This window comes from Nicotiana sylvestris, chromosome 7 (assembly GCF_000393655.2).
Source record: "Nicotiana sylvestris chromosome 7, ASM39365v2, whole genome shotgun sequence".
Taxonomy (NCBI): domain Eukaryota; kingdom Viridiplantae; phylum Streptophyta; class Magnoliopsida; order Solanales; family Solanaceae; genus Nicotiana; species Nicotiana sylvestris.
In genome coordinates, this window is record NC_091063.1 from 104,276,518 (window position 1) to 104,297,404 (window position 20,887).

At 32.2% G+C, this 20,887-nt stretch overlaps 1 protein-coding gene across 1 annotated transcript; it reads right to left on the reverse strand.

Moving 5' to 3' along the window:
* Nucleotides 1-4,492: 4,492 nt before the first annotated feature.
* On the reverse strand, nucleotides 4,493-14,638 carry LOC104223325 (serine/threonine-protein kinase rio2). Its single transcript, XM_009774746.2, has 13 exons — nucleotides 14,421-14,638; nucleotides 14,275-14,321; nucleotides 14,112-14,182; nucleotides 13,900-14,013; nucleotides 13,620-13,795; nucleotides 13,203-13,291; nucleotides 11,198-11,315; nucleotides 10,901-10,974; nucleotides 10,330-10,377; nucleotides 9,953-10,121; nucleotides 6,650-6,769; nucleotides 4,857-5,147; nucleotides 4,493-4,749 (listed from the first exon to the last, which is right to left on the reverse strand). The coding sequence occupies exons 1-12, from the start codon at nucleotides 14,502-14,504 to the stop codon at nucleotides 4,890-4,892; spliced, it is 1,368 nt and encodes a 455-aa protein (XP_009773048.1). The 5' UTR covers nucleotides 14,505-14,638; the 3' UTR covers nucleotides 4,493-4,749; nucleotides 4,857-4,889.
* Nucleotides 14,639-20,887: the final 6,249 nt, after the last annotated feature.

Sequence of the window (20,887 nt, forward strand, 5' to 3'; positions counted from 1 at the left end):
CAGGCCATAATCTTGTCTGTCGTATATAAAAGTTGGTCCAATTAGTTCATTCATATGTACTGTATTTTCAGGGCGAAGTGCATCGGTAGTCATTTTTAAGTCTGTTGTTTAAAATATATCCATAATTTATAATGTATTTAAAGATTAACCAACTCACCCAAAGTTTTTGGACTAAATATCCTAAATTTAGAATTTATGACTTAGTGTTCTGAATTTTTGAGCTGCTAATTTGAAATATATGACTAAGTGTCCTGAATTTCTGAACTCAATTTTCGAACTTTAGGACACGATGTCTTGAAGTTTGAACTTTGAGGTTTAAACTTCAGGACGTTGTGTCCTGAAGTTTGAGATAATTGGCTAGTTTTTAAATACATTATAAACTATTGATATATTTTAAACATCATACTTAAAAGTGGTTACCTAGTGTTATTTCCACGTATTTTCATTTAATATTGGAACTGGGCCGCTGGGCAACTCTAATCTATATATATATTAAAGCAAGAAAGTAACCATATATAATTGACATTCTGGTTAAGCCAAGTGGCAAGCTAATAAATGTCAATAGTATATGATAACTTTATTCTATATTTGACTATTTTAGTTAAATACAAATATATATATATATATATATATATATATATATATATATATATATATATATATATATATATATATATATATATACGGAATTTGAATTAAAAGATAATTTTGATTTATAGATAAAGTTCTAAAATTCGAATTTAAATGAAAAATAAAATTTATCTTTTTTTTATCATGTTATCATATGCAATAATGTTAGGAACTTTTGTTATTTTTTCTAATTATTTAAATACTACTTCGCCTCTAGCAAAAAAAAACTACTCCATATAACTATAAAACTCTTTCACATTTAAAATCCTATAAGTATAGTTCTTTAAAATACTGTAGCTAGATTTGAATAAAACGAAATTCTTTTAAAATAAATATAATATATAGGATACATATCTATGTTTATCTAAATAACAAAAAAGAGTTTACAAAACTAAATAAAAGTTTACTTATATATATATAATAAAGTAAACATACATGCTGGAGAAAAAATATTACAAAATAAGTCAATATTAAAAAAAAGTTGTTTTTTTTTCTTCTTGAAGAATATTTGTTTGAAGAGTCAATTTGCATAAATAGACATCAAAAAAATAACAAAACTTTGGCTATAAAATTGCTATCATTAATTTTAATTTAGTACATTCAAGGAATTGAAAGGTATAAGCCGAAACCCCTTCATTTAGCTGTAGTCAGGCCAATATTGCAAGGGTATAATATTTTTTTCGTTGAAGAATATTAGTTTTGAATCATTAGATTATGTGAAAGGCTTTTTTTTTCAAACTCAACAAGAGAGAAATTGATTTCTAATTGATAGTTTCTATAGCGACTTTTAAGTGTAACAAAGAGTATATATAAAGAAAAAATTGGTATGACGTGAAATATGTTTTTAGTAAACAAATTATTTCGAAAAAACTCTTTACTTTTTTTAATTCAAAGATAATAAAAAGATAAGATATTTTTGAACATTAGTATATAGTTTTAAAATTATTATAATAGAAGTTATATCAGGGATAAACTCAAAAAATCGAAATCTTATGGAATATTTACATAATATCCGGCCATATTTATTGTTTACTTTTTATAGCTAATATAAATCGATGATATATTGATAACACACGATTATACACATATTATATATGGATTATATATAAATTACACATCATTCAATTTTTTAATTTAAGTGGTCCGGTGAGCACCTATTTAGGCTGATTAGATAAAGCCAAAAGAAAAATATGAAATAATTTCAACCAAAAACTAAAAATATAATTAAAATTCATATGTAGACAATTTTTATTTAAACTCATACTTTTATAGTGAAATAAATTAATTGTAACAAAAGAAATAATGACATAAAAAATAAGATAAAAGAAAATAAATATTGAAAAAAATGTTAGAAAGATCTAAAAACGAGAAATAAAAGATGACATCAAATTTCTTCTTATGTTTCATCTTTGTTGAGTATAAAAAATTCGAAAGTTAATCTCATCGATTCAATTTTTTTTCAACTCAAATACATAGATTATAAGATAAGGATATCTTAGAATATTTTTTAAAATTTACATTATGTGCCGTTTTTAAAAAATCAATATTACTAACAAACTGATATGATATTCGAATTTGAATTGGAATGCAATTTGAGTAGTTTGCATTGAGGTTAAGCCAAGAATGGTGTCGAAAAATAAACTACTTGACAATTTTAAGACAATATATACAATGTTTTATAATAATAATCAATTAATTTAACATTTAATGATTCAAAGAACAAATTTTTTGAATATATAAGGTATTAAAAATTCAAATTCTGGGGCTAGAGATATCAATAAACTTAAAGTGGAGTCATACTGAAATAAATTCGACCAAAAATCATTTAAATTTTTAGATAGCCGATTAAAGTGAATTTTAAATTAACGATAGTATCTTCACTTGCATCATTATAAAGATAATCATTACTATAATATATATAAAGTTTTAGAAATTGAAATTTAAATGTTAAGGTTATTTAAATATAATTCAAATAACTCAAATATTTAACATGGTTAATGTCAAATATCAAAATAGAGTAAAATAAATTCACTAGCTAAGGAATTTTTTATATTTTTAGATATCCAACTAAAATGAGTTTTGAATTAAGAATAATATTTTCAATTACATTATTATAAAAATAATTATTATTGAAAAATAATATTTTAGAAACTAAAATTTTAAGAAAGAAATATTTTTAAGTGATATCAACACACCAAATAAGAGTTCAAGTAGTAGTAAAAGAGTTAAATCTTATCCAAAGAGTCATTCATTGTCTCAATATTTGATTGTTTTGCCATAAATATGAGTTATTATTTTGCTTCCAGACTATTTTTAGGATCCAATGATACCGGCAAGAATGATATCAAAAAAGAAAAATAGAAGAAATGGTTAATTTTTTTCATGTAATTAATATACAATGATTATCTATATTTACTGAGAAAGTATAAATTTTAAGATTATTTACATACAATCCAAATAACTTAAATATTTGACATAATAAGTGTCCGCGCATCCGTGCGGATACTAATACTAGTTGTATTTACCGTATTGTAATACTAATATATCACGTTAAGACTACAATCATTCATTTTTACGAACCTTAAACCCCAAAAAATATTTTTACTTTTTCTTGTATTTTTAATTTTTTGTTTTTCTGCGCCACCCCCCACCCCCCAAAACCCCTAAAAAAAATTCACTTCTTTCTGTATTTTCAATTTTCTGTTTTTTTATTTTTCTACAACACCCACCCACCCTACCCCCTACTCCCCCCCCCCCCCGCAAACCCCCTAAAAAAAATTCCTTTTTTTTTGTATTTTCAATTTTTTATTTTTCTGCAAAGGTAATGGTGCCAAAATAGCTCTCACAAAAGGCAAAAGACAAAACAAGGCTGAAACGAGCATAAGAAGATATTATCTTCCTACAATCTAAGAGCACAGTTGTATCAAATAGTGTACTCCATGAAAAGTTAATAATCAGAATACTTATTAAAAGGAAGAGGATATAAGGGAGGTTATTTATCAATTCATACAACATCATTATAACATCTTATAGTGTTATCAGAGCTCCAAACAATCAAAAGAAAAACATCATATCAGCAACCTGTGCATAGTAATAATGCAAGTTGGTCGCCTGGAATTAGAACTAAGGATCCTACAGGATAGCTTTTCAACTACTTTCAACAATTTGAGATAGGAGAATGACGTAAAACACAGTTAAGACACACAGGAGAGTCGTGTCGCCACAAGCATACAAAAGTTTTAGAGGATGAAAATCATATACTGTCGTTACAAGCCAAGGTAAGAATCCCTCTTAGCAAGCTAAGCATATGACCACTTCCCTTATCCTGAACGGCAGTAGCCCTGCTGTAACATTTACCATGGGTAATACTAAGTAACTTAACAACATGTCTTTCCCGACAAGAACATCTTCACGAGAAGAAAAACAACAACCCCCTACCTTGAAGGTAGAGAGGCTGTTTACATAGAACATCTTCACGAGAAGAACAACAAACCCCTACCTTGAAGGTAGAGAGGCTGTTTACGTAGAACATCTTCACGAGAATTTAAAGTAATTTTTTTACAGTGAAGAAGTTAGAGTAATTTTGTGAATGAAGAGATGACCAACTGAAAATTGAACCTCAAATAAAATTTAACCCAAACAGTCAACAACGGGAATGAGGTCCATTCATGGCTTTATTTAGAAGAAGAAAAACCCTCAGCTCTTGGTCGCTCAAAAACATTAAAACATGATTCTTAGCCTTGAAATTCAACTTTTGGAAGGGGATTTCATCTGTCTCCAGCAGACCATACTGTGATCATGGAGCTTTTACTCAGCTGTTGCGCTACTAAACTAGTGCTTGTTGTCGCCCAACTATTCCAAGTAGCAAAAGTATTTTTCCCTCCATTCAAATATCAAATAGCATAACTATGACCAATAATAGAATGTCTACGAAGTTCTTCAAACCTACAAACCGTTTCTAATTTATAATCTTTAAATAACAAGTACATTACAATCTTAAGCCTTTATGTTCTGCCAAACATGCTACCAAAATTTTAAATATACAAGACAGAATCCAAGTCAAAACTGTATTATTAAGTACCTTAGTGATAGCTCCTCTACCGGCTATTCCTTCAACACCTTAGCACCAAAGAAATAAGAGGTATCATATACTACGTTAATTGGCCTTCAAAAGATACTGAATAACAGACAACCATCTTGAAATGAAAAGTTTCCATATTCATTACCAGTGTTGTGACTCCTCCAGGGGTTCCAGTACTTTACCAGCCACCCAAATGCTTATGGACCTTTGAACTCTGTGAGGATTTCCCACCTTTGTCCTTGTATGTATTCCTGGAGGCAAAGTTCCTCTTCCCCCGATGGGCAGCTTGAATGGCCTTCCTCCTCTGCTTGCTCAGGCTCTTCACAAGTTCGGCATCATCTTCAGACTCGGCCTCTCCATCATCCTCAGGATCATGCTCATCCCCAACTTGATGATTATCATCATGCTCATCCCCAACTAGATGATTGTTGTCCTCCTGCAAGAATAAATATCATTAGTAAGTGCCAAGAGACATGGAAATTCTCGCACTTTTTTCCATCTGTGTGAGAAATATAAGCCGACACACCTGCCACAGAGATATGGTGGAATATGCATCCTTAGTTTATTCAATAAGATAGGCAAAGGCCCAATAATGTATGATATTACTCAGAAATTAGGAAAAAATGATTATTGTAGCAAGCACATCCTATTCTGTTGGGTGGTGATAAAATATATATTAAAAAAGAAAAAAGGGGCAGCTCGGTGCACTAAGCTCCCGCTATGTACAAGGTCCAGGGAAGGGCCGGACCATAAGGGTCTATTGTACGCAACCTTTCCCTGCATTTCTACAAAAGGTTTCCACGGCTCGAACCCGTGACCTCCTGGTCACATGGAGGCAGCTTTACCAGTTACGCCAAGGCTCCCCTTCGTGGTGATAAAATATCCTACATTAATATGCTGCAGAAATCTGGTGAGTCAACAATACTATGGTAACTGATAAGAGGCAACTTAACACTAATGTTTCAGGGATATCTGATTTACATAAACAGATAATAAGGGTAATGTCCCGTACCATGCCAAAAGTGATTAATTGCCAGCCTACCAGTGAACTCTCATCATAAATAGTAGTATGACTAATCAAAGCAATTTTTCAGCAAAAGTTTTCAGAGTAAATTGTAAAACTTTTACCGCAGACAATCGCAACGGTTTAGGAAGGTTTTCTAGAAAGACTTGTACTAATTAGATTATGTCTCATACTACAAGCAATTTTTTTAAAAAAAAACTCACATTATTATGTAAAAAATGTCAAGATGGTTTGACTCTCCTGCTCTTTTTTATGAAGTAAGTAGTTTCATTAATTGGCATCAAGAAGATATAAGTTTTACAAAAGATAAGGACTGCAAAAAGGGAGAAACTGCACCGATACATATGCCTAAACTGCTAGGGAGCTGATAAAGTCCAGAAAATCTATAGGGCAAGTTACAACAGAGAGATTTTGCCAACTAAATAAAAGTAAAAGGCATCTAGCCTTAAGGGAGTGTTAGGAGTTGATATTCCATCAAAACACCTGGCAATTCCGTCCAGTCCAGACAACGCAGAAAGCATCAAAGCTTTACTCTCCTGCTTTTGCTTTACATGAAAGCTTTTTAGTAAGTTAATAAAATTTCATTAACAACATATCAAGAAAGTGTCCAAAGTATTTACAAAGATGACTCAACTGCACTAATCTATTTTTATTTTGCTTTACAAAAGAGCTAGTTGAGGATCATCTTTATGTTCCATATTTCCAGTGAAACTAAAAAAAAAAAAAATGCTCCAACTTTGGTTTTATCGCACATTACCATGTTGCGGTAACAAAAAATAGTGTAGAGAACTAGGTCCCATATCCTCTTATCAACCAAAAGCACCAGAAACATTTCAACTAATGACTTTAATATGAGATCACTACAGGTCTATGTCTCTTCGCTCTTTCCTTCTTAGTGGAGAAAGGGGAACTACCTTCTCCAACTGCAAGGATTCAAGCTGCTTGATGTTTGTCTCGTTCATGTCTTCATCTTCATCATCACCAGTTCCTTCATCATCAGAATCTGAATACATGTCAAGCTCTGCCTCAGTTAACTGCAAACAAAGTAAATAATAACTAGAAAGTCAAGTACCACAGGCGATTCACATTCAAATGGCAGAATATCCTGCAGCTGCAATAAGAATTATCACCATTACCACAATCTTATCAAGCCAAAAAACAACACTTTGTACATATGCATTATCACCGAAAAGGGAAGAAAGGGCAATTCACTTAGCCATGTAGAGAATATGAGGTACGAAAACTGGCTGAATATTGTCTCTAACAGACACTAAATGAGTCTTCTTTTCATGATACAAAGACACTGTTTAAGTGAACACACACGCTGCAAAACATTCAACTAGAGAGGTGGTGAAATCATCCTTAGCATATACCTGGTGAATACAATCCAAACAAATTGATATTTAACAGAAATATCGTATAGCGTAGCATTTTTTAAACAATATACAAATAGATACAGTTACAGGTCAATGGATTTATCTAATCAGACATGACACGAAAGAAAAGATGTAACTTCTCTAGGGGGGACATTGTAATGACCGAGGACATTCATGCTGTCCATGTTCAAAGGAAAAGTGTGCACGGCATTTATCATTAATGTATTTTCATGGTTCACTACAACAGCTTCCTCTCCATATTTCTGCAATAACAAAGACCTTCTCTATTGTTTACAGGGATGCAAACAACTCAGTTCCGATTTATTATAATCACAGCATCAACCTCCTCTGTTAAACTCCATGAGGTAGCTTGAAGAAATTTTACACATTTCCATATATAGACTAAATGCCCTCAAGTTGATGACTAATACGTTTTTTAACTTCTTCAACTTTGAGTATTTTATTTTAATATGCTAGTCTTATAATTAGGGGTGGGCATAAAATCCGAAAAATCGAATTCCGAACCCGACCGAATTAATTCGGTATTTCGGTATCGGTTTATTCGGTATTTCAGTATAATTCGGTATCAATTTTTCGGTTATTCGGTATTTCAGTACGGTCCTCGGTATTGAGGTTTCGATATTTTGGTATACCGAAATACCGAACAGTTAGAATGGATTGTTAAACATTAGTCTTAATTTTTTTAATAAAAGACAGTAGCTTCTCATTATGGAATGAGATGTTCGTCCATGATTTCTAGAATATCCTGGCAAATTTTGTACAGCTCCTCTTTTACCTTCCGCCTATATCCCTTAATCAACTTCACATTGTTCTCGTTTCCATTTGACTCTTCTTTCTGCTCAATGGATGATATAATACGCCAAAAAACTGTTTAAGCTCCAATAACATTCTTGTAACCAACAGAAAGCATTGAGTTTTGCAACTTTCTTCATACCATTTTTGAGAAGCAATATGATTCTGAAGTTACCAAACAGAAGAATGGTGCAAAGATTTTTATATCTCATTCCCAGTACATAGTTTTGTCTTGCTTAGTTTTATCATAGAAAATGATGCCTGCATGTGAATCAGAATAACCTCCCATGGACATGTGCTAATCTAAATTTGTATGTTATGTATGTATTTGAGGTGTTTATTTACCGAATCTGGTATGCAAATTACCACTCCTTCACCGAATCACCAGTGGCACTGGCCATTGCTTGTCATGTTAGACAGGACGGTTATAATGGTATATTTATAAGTAAAATTATGTACATTTTATCATTGATTTCAAGGAAAAGAGGTCATATCTTATATCTTATAAACTATACTCTTTGCATGATTATGAGACTGAGTGCCCGATTGGATGGGCTTTGTTTTAAGTTACTTTTAAGCCAAAATAGCTTTTAAGCCATAAGTTAGGAATTCTAACTTTTTGTTTTTGGCTTGTTTTTGTCATTTTAGCTTAAAAACAAGTGCTTAAAAGCACTTTTTTACTTTATCCAAACACTACAAAATGACTTAAAAGCTATTTTGGCTTAAAAGCACTTAAAACAAGCAAATCCAAACGGGCTCTGATTCCTTCTTAGCACTTCTCAAGCAGTCCTCCAAAGTAACTCCATTATTCATTCTATTAGGCAAACTATAAAGGATTCCCTAAGGACTTCAAAGAAAAACATGACCATGATAATTAAATCATTTTTATGAAGTCATTGTAATTAGAAAATTTGCTGATGATCAATGTTTCCACCTCATTCTCAGATCCTTATCCTAAATTTCACCACTTACTACAGTATAAAACTTCTAAGATTGTCATAACTAAGACTATAATTTGCATTCATCACTTTGCATAAGTGATTAAAAAAGCGCTCGCTTCCTCGCTTTAAGCGAGGCGTGAAGGGCAGCGCTTCAGGTAATAGAAGCAACTCTGGTACGAAAAAGCAACCGCTTCTCTGTAAAAGCGAGAAGCGGTGAAGCGAGAAGAAGCGTTAGAAGCGTCCACTTCTATGTTTAAAATTAACTCAAGCCCTATTTTATTAAAAATCGAGGTTTCTAAACCGTAAACACTGTCTGGACTTCTTCAACAGCATCGAGACTAGGGTTTTTCTTCAACAACAACAGCGATTTCTTCTTCTCTTCTTCATCAACTTCTGATTTTTGAAATAATCAGATTATTTCAACTAGGGTTGTTCGTCTTCTTCTTCAACAGAAGAGCTATGTTCTGCTTCTGCACTTTTGATTTTCAGTCTTTTTCTTTTTCTTTTTCTTTTTCTTTCTAAATGTCCAAAAAGCGGCGAAATGCTGGCGAATTTTTTTCAGAAAATTTCTGCCCAATTTTTCCAGTTTCTGCCCAAAATTTCTGCCCAATTTCTGCCCAATTGAAGTGTTGAACATTTGCTTAAAATTACATGTATTGTCTATGCAGTATTTATTTTTAAAAAAAAAAATTAAATTCCGCTTCACTTAAAAAAGCGAGCGCTTCGCTTCTCGCTTCTCGTGAAATGGGGGTTGTCGCTTTTCCTTGCTTCACGCTCTTCACTTTTGCATCGTGTGGAATCAAGTACTAAAGACTCATAATCCAACTCAGGCAAATATCATCAACAGATAGCATCAATCACATTTGTCACACAGTTACAATATTCAAAGTTAACTTTCCAGATCAATACGATATTGATCAGACAGCTTCATATAAGTCCCAGGATAAGTCATTCAATCTAAACATAGTTTTCTTTATTTGTTTCCCTTCTTAGTGGAAGAAAGCTATATCCGAGAAGCTTCTTTTTTTTCCTAATAAGGTTAACAATTTTTAATGCAATTCAGCCAAAAACAGTAGTTTGATTGTACCTTTTCCAACTCATTTTGATCCTTTCTTGTAAAACCACTGGCAGCAAGTTCTTTGTCCAAGAAACCGCTATTTTTGTTTATTTCAGAGAACTGGGGCCGTCCAACTTCATCTATTTCAGCCTCTGAACCATCAGAATCATTTTCATTTTCTTCAAATAACATATTGAACCTAAAGATAGGTATAGAGAAATAAAGTATGAGCTCGCATTTCAAAGGAAAATTTAGCATCCCAAAAAACATAAGTAACAGCCCAAAATATCTGGATAAAAAAGTGAATTCAAAAGATGAGTCACAGAAATACATCATAAAGTGGAACAATAGTTTCTTGGTCAAACAAATGAACAAGTACAATTAAACACAGTAGAGTAGTCACTAACCGCTTTTCAAAGAACTTGTAGATGCACTCCACATCACGGTCAAAATACCTGGAATATAGAAAATTGTATCAGTAGCAAACAATTCTGCTAAGAACGCAATCCTCAGCACACAATGATCCAAATAAAGGGGGGAAAAACAAGACATAATAGAACTTCGAATCAGTATTATCAAAGGCGAAAAGAGCAAAAAAGCTCTAAGGTCTGTTGGGGCTTTAAGTGCAAAGCGCAAATAAAGGGTGGGCTTTAAGGAAGAAACGCGCAAATAGAGTAAAACCACAAATATGTATGTCCAAGACTAATATCTATAAGCATGAATACCAAATATATAGACAAAAAAATTGAAGAGAATTTACGATAAAGTGAAATATCAATTGTTTAATGTCGCCTCTTCAGGATTACACTTATTGGCAAAGAAAAGCATGCCTTAGCGCCTTGATGACAACATTGAAGCGCCCGTTAAGCGAGGCGAAGCGCTCTACGTGTTTTGAGCCTCGCTTTAGGGCTTAAGCGCGCCTTTGATAACACTGCTTCAAATGGTATTTAGATGGAATAAAATGGTACAGTATCCTACATTTGGGCATTAGGATGAGAGACTGACACCATTTGCGGGAAATCAATCATGGTGACCTTTTCATCATCATCAATCTGCAATCCAATTAATTAATACAACAAAAATCAGAAAACTGATAAACAGGTCTAGTATAAGCCTATATAATAAAATTCAGTGCAATTGAAAAGGGCAAAGAACTGAAAAATGAAATCAACATATCCTAGTTGCACACTCAGCAAACCAAGCTCACAGGAAACGAAATACAGCAGTTAAATATAATGATAGCTTCAAATAAATCAAAGAAAGATCATAAGATACCATTATGTTAAATTCATTAAAATCGCAGTGAATAAGCCCGTGTTCTGCCAGACGAACAACAGCACCAATGATTGTTTCAAAAACCACATCTGGGTTTTGCAGCTCCTTAACCTGCACACTATTTTGACCATCATAATAAGTTTTCCCGACAGCATTTCTAGGAAGAAACCAATAATACGACAATAATGCACACATAGTTGAAGATCAAAAATCTATTTTTCCATGGTTTAGGACCTACATAACAGTTGTTATTACAGCTTAACATTATTCTCATAATGCTATTAAATAGAGTATTCCGTGTATCTTACAAGGAGCTGTTGCTATAAGCACAAAATAGACTAGCAAGATTATAGAGTTTGTGCAGGAGCGAGAATCCCCAAATAGTGTTGGGAAGAAAAGTTAGGACTACCAACTTACTTAAGCTTCCAAAGGCCAGTTTAGCCACATAATTGAACATGCAAAGGTCCATGACTCTAACATACCATTTTTAAAGGCGATTATACTTGAAGAAACGAAAAATAGAACATGATAATTCCAATGAAGCAAGCTATGTAGAATTCTATGCTACTATATGAAACGCAATTACTGAGACATAACGGTTATGCAGAACCTCCAATACCAGAAACAGAATATATTTTTTCAAGTTATGATGGTGATTAGAAATAAGTAATTATCATTTCATCGCATCCTTATGACTAATATTGTGAAACTTGGCATTGACAAAGTGCCTCTGTCACCCAAAGGTAAGTTTTATAGAGCGGTGGTTAGACCGGCCATGTTGTATGGGGCTGAGTGTTGGCCAGTTAAGCAATCACACATCCAGAAGATGAAGGTAGCAGAAATGAGGATGTTGAGGTGGATGTGTGGGCATACTAGGATGGATAAGATTAGAAATGAAGTTATTCAGGAGAAGGTTGGCGTAGCTCCTATGGATGACAAGATGCGGGAAGCGAGGTTCAAATGGTTCGGGCACCTACAGAGGAGAAGTTCAGATGCCCCGGCCAGGAGGTGTGAGCGGTTAGTTTTGGAGGGTACGAGGTTAGGTAGAGGGCGGCCTAAGAAGTATTGGGGAGAGGTGATCAAACAGGACATGGCGTGACTTCAGATTTCTGAGGACATGGCCCTTAATAGGAAGGTGTGGAGGTTGAACATTACGGTTGTAGGTTATGAGGTAGTTGAGCACTGTTCTTCTTTGTACAGGTGTGAGGCTAGTCCGATAGGGCTTTGTCTTAGACTGCTAGTGGTCATGATGTGTTCACACTATTCTACTGTTTTTCTTTGTGCCTGACCCTATCTACTGATTATTGTTAGTGCTTTGCATCTACTGTCTGGGTATTATGTTGTTGTCATTACTTCTATTATTTTCTGATATGTTGTCTCACTTTTCGTCTTCTTGAGTCGAGGGTCTTCCGGAAACAGTCTCTCTACCCCTCGGGGTAGGGGTAAGGTCTGCGTACACTCTACCCTCCCCAAACCTCACTTGTGTTATTTTACTAGGTTGATGTTGTTGTTGCCATTGATAAAGCATTGCATATGTACTGCTAGGTAAATAACACCTAGTTCACAGAAGTTTAAAGAAATTACTAATATCTAGTTCTACATATAACCAATGACGAAGGACCCTAGAACTAAAAAGACCATTAGAAAAATCTTCATCGCCATTGAATTTCTTCTTCAACGGCACTAAAGATTGATGATGGACTAAAAATTTTCAGAAACGGCCTCAATCTCCCCTCAAAACTTCTTAAACAAAGTCAAGCAAAACTGATCCAAAAAATCGTCATTATCTCTTACCACACATGCATCCTATTCCCTGAGAAGGAAACAGGACCTAGAGAGAAGCATAAAGGGAAAGTGGAATTTATGGCCATAGTTATAGCTTAAGACAAAAAACAAGTGGCCTTCATCTGAAAATTAAGTTTAGCATACACAATAAAGTAAAACAGCAGCATCACCAAATGTAGACCCACCAAGATGGAATTAAAAAAAAGTGTGCATTGCTTACAGTGGATAGCCTGGTACAAGTGACATAATCAAACAATGTCGATTGCAATCGACAGCATTTGGAACAGGGAATCCATGTTCTTCTAGTGCCTGCTTACACGAACACTAAATATCAAAACAAATCTCCAAATTCAAGGAGAATTAGTGTTGTCAAAGGAGAAAAGCGTTAAAAAATGCTCCAAGTCTATCAAAGCTTTGCGCAAAGTGCAACTAAAGTGTGAGCTTAGTTAAAAAAAAGTGCAACTAAGAATTTATGGCAATGAGACACACGCCTTAGAACCTTGCCTACACTGAAGAGCAGCCTAAGAGGGGGGAAGTGCCTACGCTGAGCTTCTTTGAGCTTCAGATATTAAGCACGCCTCAAATGAGCCTTTGACAACACTGAAGACAATAAGGCAAATTAGAGAAGTGCAATCACCTTCATAAATGCAAACTCTTTCAAGGCAGCAAGCCGCGATAAGTAGAGCCAATTATAGCTGCTACGATGCCTCAAATAGTCACGTTTTGCTTTGACTGCCCTAAATGAAACCCTACCGAGCCTGTGTAACTTCATCGCAAGAACTGTGCCATCTTCCTTTACGACCTCAAAAATATCTATTGGAAAAATGGATAGTTAAGAACATGATAGTGTAAATTACAAAGTAACAAGAAGAAAAAAAAAAGTAAAACACAAGAATATACAGACAAAAGATTGTTACCAGACTCTTTCCCAGTGCCAAGTTGACGACCCACTCCATTAAATACACCACGATTAACCATAGTTTTGATTGCAAGAAAATCGTAACCAAGGTAGGTGAGTCGAAATCCATCATCTATACAGCAACGTTAAGAAACAAAATTCAGAATAAATGGCAGCTCACAAAAAAGGGACAAACAAATAGTAAAAAACAAAGCAATAAAAAGCACTCACATTTAGAAGCATCATGATGGACTAATTTGTGCTTTAGCAAATTCTTCAACACTTTATATGAGCCCCCATGCCTATATAATTAAAAGAAGAAAAAAAAATTACTAACATATCAACGCAACAGCAGACAATATACTCCAATTAAGGGAAACAAAAAAGGACTAACTTGAGGGAAGCAATACGGTCAATGAGCTCAGAAGGCACAATTTCATGCTGGAAAAAGAAAAAAAAAAGTAAACAAAGAAGGATTATAAACTGAAAAGAAAAAAATTAAGAAAGTAAATAGAGTGAAAAAGTGGAAAGGGTAGAGACATTGCGCATGCCCATCTCAACGGCAGTGAGGACCCGGAAATCATCTTTGGAGAGGTATCTCAAAACGTTGACATCCAACTTCATCTTCTTTGCCTCTTCTGTTGCTTGCTATTAATAATAATAATAGAATCTTAATACAAAAACCACCTACTGTGTATGCTGGAAAAGTGGAGGATTTTTATCAGCGGTAACCCTAAACTATTTGTTTGGACAAAAATATAATTTTGGGAAGGAGGGGAAACTTTACCAAGTTGAGTTTAGCTTTGACCTGCGATTCGGAAAAATCTGGTTTGGGCCGAGTCTAACGTATAACGGGAAAAGTACACAGTTAGTCACTAATTAGAAATATTTTTATTTTTTAGCCACTTTTTAAAATCTATTTACTCTTTTACGGGTGCTTAATAAATTTTCTTGCCCACCCAAAAATACCCATGTACTAATATTAGGGGTGTCAAAATCAGTCCAACATTAAGACTAGGGGTGTCAATGGATATTAAAAAACGACTAAACCGACCGAACCGTACCGCACCAAACCGATTTTTAGGTTTCTTTTAAAGAAATAGTAGATTTTTATATAAATCTATAACCGTACCGATAATTAGGTTAGGTTTTTTATTTTATAAAAATACCGAACCGTACCGAATAAATTTTACATGTGAAAAATATATTCATATAGTAAGTTTAAAACTAATAAAGTATTACATTTTTCATTGGGTCTTGGAATTATAAAAACTGTTACAAGCCAATAAGTAATTAAACTCAAAATACTAATTCCTAAAACTTATTCTGCTACTTATACTTAAACTAAGCTATTTCAAGTATCTTTATTAGCAAGACACAAAGTATTCTAATGATTATGAGTAGCAAACTACAATGTTTGAATATGTTTCCTTTTATATAATTTAGATTTATGTTTTTAGATATTTAATATAGACTTTATTCTTGAGTCTCAACTTGGTTAATATCTTTTCACTCGTGTGATTTATATTTTCTTTGCTTTTACTTGGTTTCTTTTACGTTGGTGTCGAATAGTTGTGTATCTATACTCTAGCCATCTTTCATGTTTTTTAATTCATTATCCTTTAAACAGTAAAAATGTCTAGAGAGTTCGCTAAGTCCTATAAAAGAACGTATGTTACTGCATTCTATTTTTACTGGTGAATTTTATATGACATTTAAAAAATACCAAAAATTAATCGAACCGTACCGATACCGAAGTGAAACCGACATGATTGAGACGGTTTCGAAAAGTCTAGTTTTGGTTATACATAATAAAATAACCGAAAAATTGGTATGATACAAATTTTATAAAATAATCTGCCGAACAGAACCATTGACACCCCTAATTAAGACTTGGGTTGGTTGGGTCCATTCACGTTAAACCCCTTAATTTTTAAACAGTGATAATTTTTTATTTTTTACTTTTGATTTTTGATATATAATAATGCATTGAAATTGATATGATTTAGCATATTAAGACTCATTATGGTCATGATTTTCATACTTTCAATATTATTTATAGGAGGTAAATGTGACTTAAATAGGAAATACATACTAAAAAAGTGCAAGGGGTGATCTTATATTATTAATTGTAGTGTAATATCTTTGAAAAAGAGCAATTTTATAAAACTAAAAAATAAACAATAACCATGTTTGATAAAAGAATAAGCACGTAAAATGTTAGTACAAACTGATGTGAATTTTAGATACATGGAACTAAAATTTAATTAATCTATAGGGCACGTTCAGTCTTGATCAACAACAAAAAAAATGATTATTTTTCTTTAAACTACAAAATGGGAACAATACTAGACATACAAAATTCAAACTGTTTTACATCAAGATCAAGTCCGATTTGGCTGATGGCATTCTATACGATTGGCGTGAATATTTATTATTGGGTTGAGTTGGGCGGATTAAGCTATGATCTTTTGTTTAGCCCATCTTAACCCAGCCCATCTTAGTCCAAGTAAATTTTGGGTTGGGTTAGGCAATAACTCATTTATTGATGCAATCCATTTTGACCCACTCAAATTAAGTTCAACCCGCTCATTTACCATCCCTAGCTAATATTAAGGACATGGTATCCTTAATTTCATGAGTGTTGTGTAAAAATTAAGGACAAAGTGTCATGTATTTGCACCTTTTGTTGTTAAACTTTAGGACATCATGTCATTAACTTCATATGTCTAGTATAAATGTTAAGGACATGGTGTCTTTAAATTCATGTGTGCATTGTAAATGTTAAGGACATAATGTCCCTAATTTGTATTTGCACCTTCTATTGTTAAACTTTAGGACATGGTGTCCTTAACTTCATAAATGCTGTATAAATATTAAGGACAAAGTGTCATGTATTTGCACCTTCTGTTGTTAAACTTTAGGACTTCATGTCCTTAACTTCATATGTACTGTATAAATGTTAAGGACATGGTGTCCTTAAATTCATGTGTGTATTGTAAATGTTAAGGACATAATGTCTCTAACTTGTATTTGCATCTTTTGTTGTTAAACTTTAGGACATGGTTCCTTAACTTCATAAATGTTGTGTAAATATTAAGGACAAAATGTCCTTAATATTTACATAGTACTTATGAAGTTAAGGATACCATGTCTTTAATATTAACGCAACACTCATGAAGATAGGGTAAAAATATTTTTTCGCATTAATTTTAATAAAGTGGTGGCTATTTTTGTTTAGAATTAAAAATACTAAATAAAAACTAAATACCACCTTAAAAAATATCTATCCCACGTCATTTCTACTGTGATGTATAACACTGCCCTAATTACGAAAGTTTAAATCCTATGGGCTTAAGAACCACCACAATACATGGAAATAATAGTTAACATGCCGTTTAAAATATATTAAGAGTTCACAATATATTTAAAGATTAGTCAATTAGCTCAAATTTCAATACATGTTATTTAGAAGTTTAAACCTTAAGATTCCAACTTCAGAACATCTTGTCCTAAATTTCGAAATAATTATTCAGAAATTCAAATCTTGTATCCTGAATTTTAAATTAGTAATTCAAAAATTCAGGACATTTAGTCCTAAATTTCAAATAACTTGCTCAAAAATTTTGGACACCAAATGCTGAATTCTATATTAGCAACTCAAAAATTCAGGATACTTAGTCCTGAAATTTCAATGAATTGGCCACTTTGTTGAATAACAAGACGAATTATGCATATTAAACTTTAAAATTATTAAAATTTTACCTTCTATAAATATTAAACTTAAATTATAAAAAAATATATCAAATTTTCATGCCATATGAATTATCTCTAATTGAGGTTTTAGCTTAAAAGAGATCTTTTCACTATGGTAACTTACAACTTGTTTGGATGGTTTTACATATCGTTTCATAATGTATCGTATCGTATTGTATTGTACTGTATCGTTTGATGAATACAATGTTTGGATGGATTGTGTCGTTTTGCAGTCGTTTTATGATATCATGCACCAGTAATATGATGAATAAACTTGCAATATTATAAAGAAAAATTATGATATGGTATATAAAAAGGTATGGTAAACGATAAAATAAAATTATTTAATAATAATGAAGGGTGAGATTGAGAGAAAAACACAAGAAAACGACGCGACCACACCAAATCGGTCGTTACATAAAGTGACACATTTCATCGTTACGTAACGACGGATTTAACGATACGATACAATAAAATTTAAGTAACAATCAAAACAAACATTGTATTTAAAGTAACAATACGATACGATACAACTGGTAACAACCATCCAAACAAGCATAGGTAAACGACAATATTAAATTAAAAATAATAATAAAATAGATTTAAAAAAGCGGGAACATTTTGCTTTATTCTTGATCCCAACTCGACAATTCCCCTTTTAAATGCTATGAGAACATATGAGATTGAACATGCTATTCGTTTTAATCTTTGATCACTATTTTGCTTAGATAAAAATTGATACAGATTTAAAATATATTCAGAACAAATAATTACAAAATATTTAATAATATTAATAATATAAGGGGGGGGGGGGGTAAAATTGGAAAACTTCCAAAATACTAATGCTTCGACAAACACAAGGTGCAAAAGTTTAAATTCTTTCCATTTGAAACAGGATTTGTTGTGGATAAAAGCATAATTATTAAATTATCAAAAATTTATTTGAGCTAATATTAAGAATTTGAATCCTCAAAAAAATTAATTATTTTCTATAATGACGAGAACAAATGATTAAGTGGTTGAATTAACTAATTAAAAAAATTATTTGAATGAAGTAATTACCAAAATAATCTAATTTCATTATTTTTCCAAATTCATCACATAAGTAAAATTATTTTTTAAATTGATAAAAATATTAAAGAACATAATTTATTTTCATGAAATATTATCATCGATGAAAGAAAACAAAAGAATCGAGCAAAATCGATTATAATATAATATAATATTAAAAATAAATTATTAAAATATAAACTTGAACATAAGGATCAAATAATTATAAAATATATTCATAATGAAATGTCAGGTGAGATATAACTTAACATATTAACATCTAGTAATATAAACTATACGAGTAATCACAAATATTGTACATAATTTAACTAATTCATCATCTTACATATTAAGAAGATATTGATTTCAGTTACTGTGTCAATGTAATAACATTAATTTTCATTATTTAAACTAAGATTACATTTATTTATAGTCAATGTATATATTTTTAATTGGTTGAAGTTAAATATACGTACAACGCACAACGCACGTACACTTATAATTAATATAAACTCAGCATATGATGTAAAAGGGTAGAATAGTCTTCTCTAGCTTATTATAAAGGAGAAGTGGCCATTATTCCAATACATTCCAAACAATGGCTAAAAACTCAGCAGCCCTAAAAAATGGTCACTCCACCCAGTAAAAATACCACGGTATAATCAGTTTTCGGACTGGTCATTCAAAAATAACCAGCGTTTACGAAGTCAATGAAAAATAGCCACTATTTTGCTGCAACAGAGACCGGTTCAATATAATATACTGGAGTTCGGTGCACCTGTGTATGGACTCCAACATATTATGCGGGATCGGTATACTTTGCTGATTCCAGTATAATATACTGGAGACTGGAGCACCGGTGCTCCAAACTCCAGTATATTATACAGGATAATTATACTTGCTGAAACTCCAGTATATTATGTTGGAGTTATAGTGTACTTATGCTGGAACTCCATCATATTATGCTCGAGTTCCAGCATACTATCCTGGAACTCTAGTATAATATGCTGGAGTTCAAGCATACTTATGCTGGAACTCCAGTATAATATACTGACGTATTTTCCGAATTTTGAACAGTGTTTTCGCTCAGGTTTATCTTTACATGAAAATCGGCTAAATTTCGATTACTTTTAAAACTGGCTATTTTTGAACGACCAGTTGTAAATCTGGCTATTTTTGAATTTCTCCCCTCCACCCATTTTATCATAAAAACGTGGACTAATTTGGACCTTCTCAAAATTAGGCCTCTTTGATATTTTCTTGTTTTGGGTATTATATTCTAATGAACTCATATTATTTATACATATTGTTTATGCAAATGTGGTTAAACTTGTCTTTATGATTAACTCTTATGGACTCTTTCATCATTATCCAACCAGCCTAAAATGTTACCGACCGGTGCTTATTCACAAATTTTGTCACTTAAAAAATTTATACTATATTTTGTATACTTTCGAATTATATAATTTACATTGTATAAACTTTACTGATATACAACAGTTGATATTCAAAAGTATACAAAGTACATACATGCTAGGATGACCGTTCATATTTTCCCCTTAGATCAACCAGCAACGGAAGTTGTTGGTATACTTTATTTGCAACGCTTAATTAGTATTCGTACTCTTCGGTATCAAATTATGGCCAATTTTGTCGTAGCAAATGTGCCACGGCTTCAATTTCTTGTTTCATTTTTTCATGACACTGATTAGTGATTATGTTAGGTACGTTTTGGTATGATATATTATGTTTGCTTTTTATGAAAATAATTTCCTTAGAAAATTATTTTTAAGTTATATATTAAGGGTTTGGCAGGATAAAAACTAGGTAACTTATATTAGTTGTAGATTGTATCATAGAAAAGGTGTGTTGTGCTATGACGACGATTTTTATTATAAAATGTTTGAAATATATATATATATATATATATATATATATATATATATATATATATATATATATTTACATGCCGGTTGAAACCGGTGATATTGAGAAAGCTAAGATTTAAGATACTTATGAGTTAAAAACGTCTATCAATGATTTAAATCATTCCCTAAGATATTTACCTATTTTCATCAATTTATTACGACCAAATACTGAAAAGAGTTTAAATTTATGCATCGCTTATAAGGTATTTATAGGTAAATCTATATGATAAATATATATATTATTGATAACCTGATAGAAATAGTAATTGATGT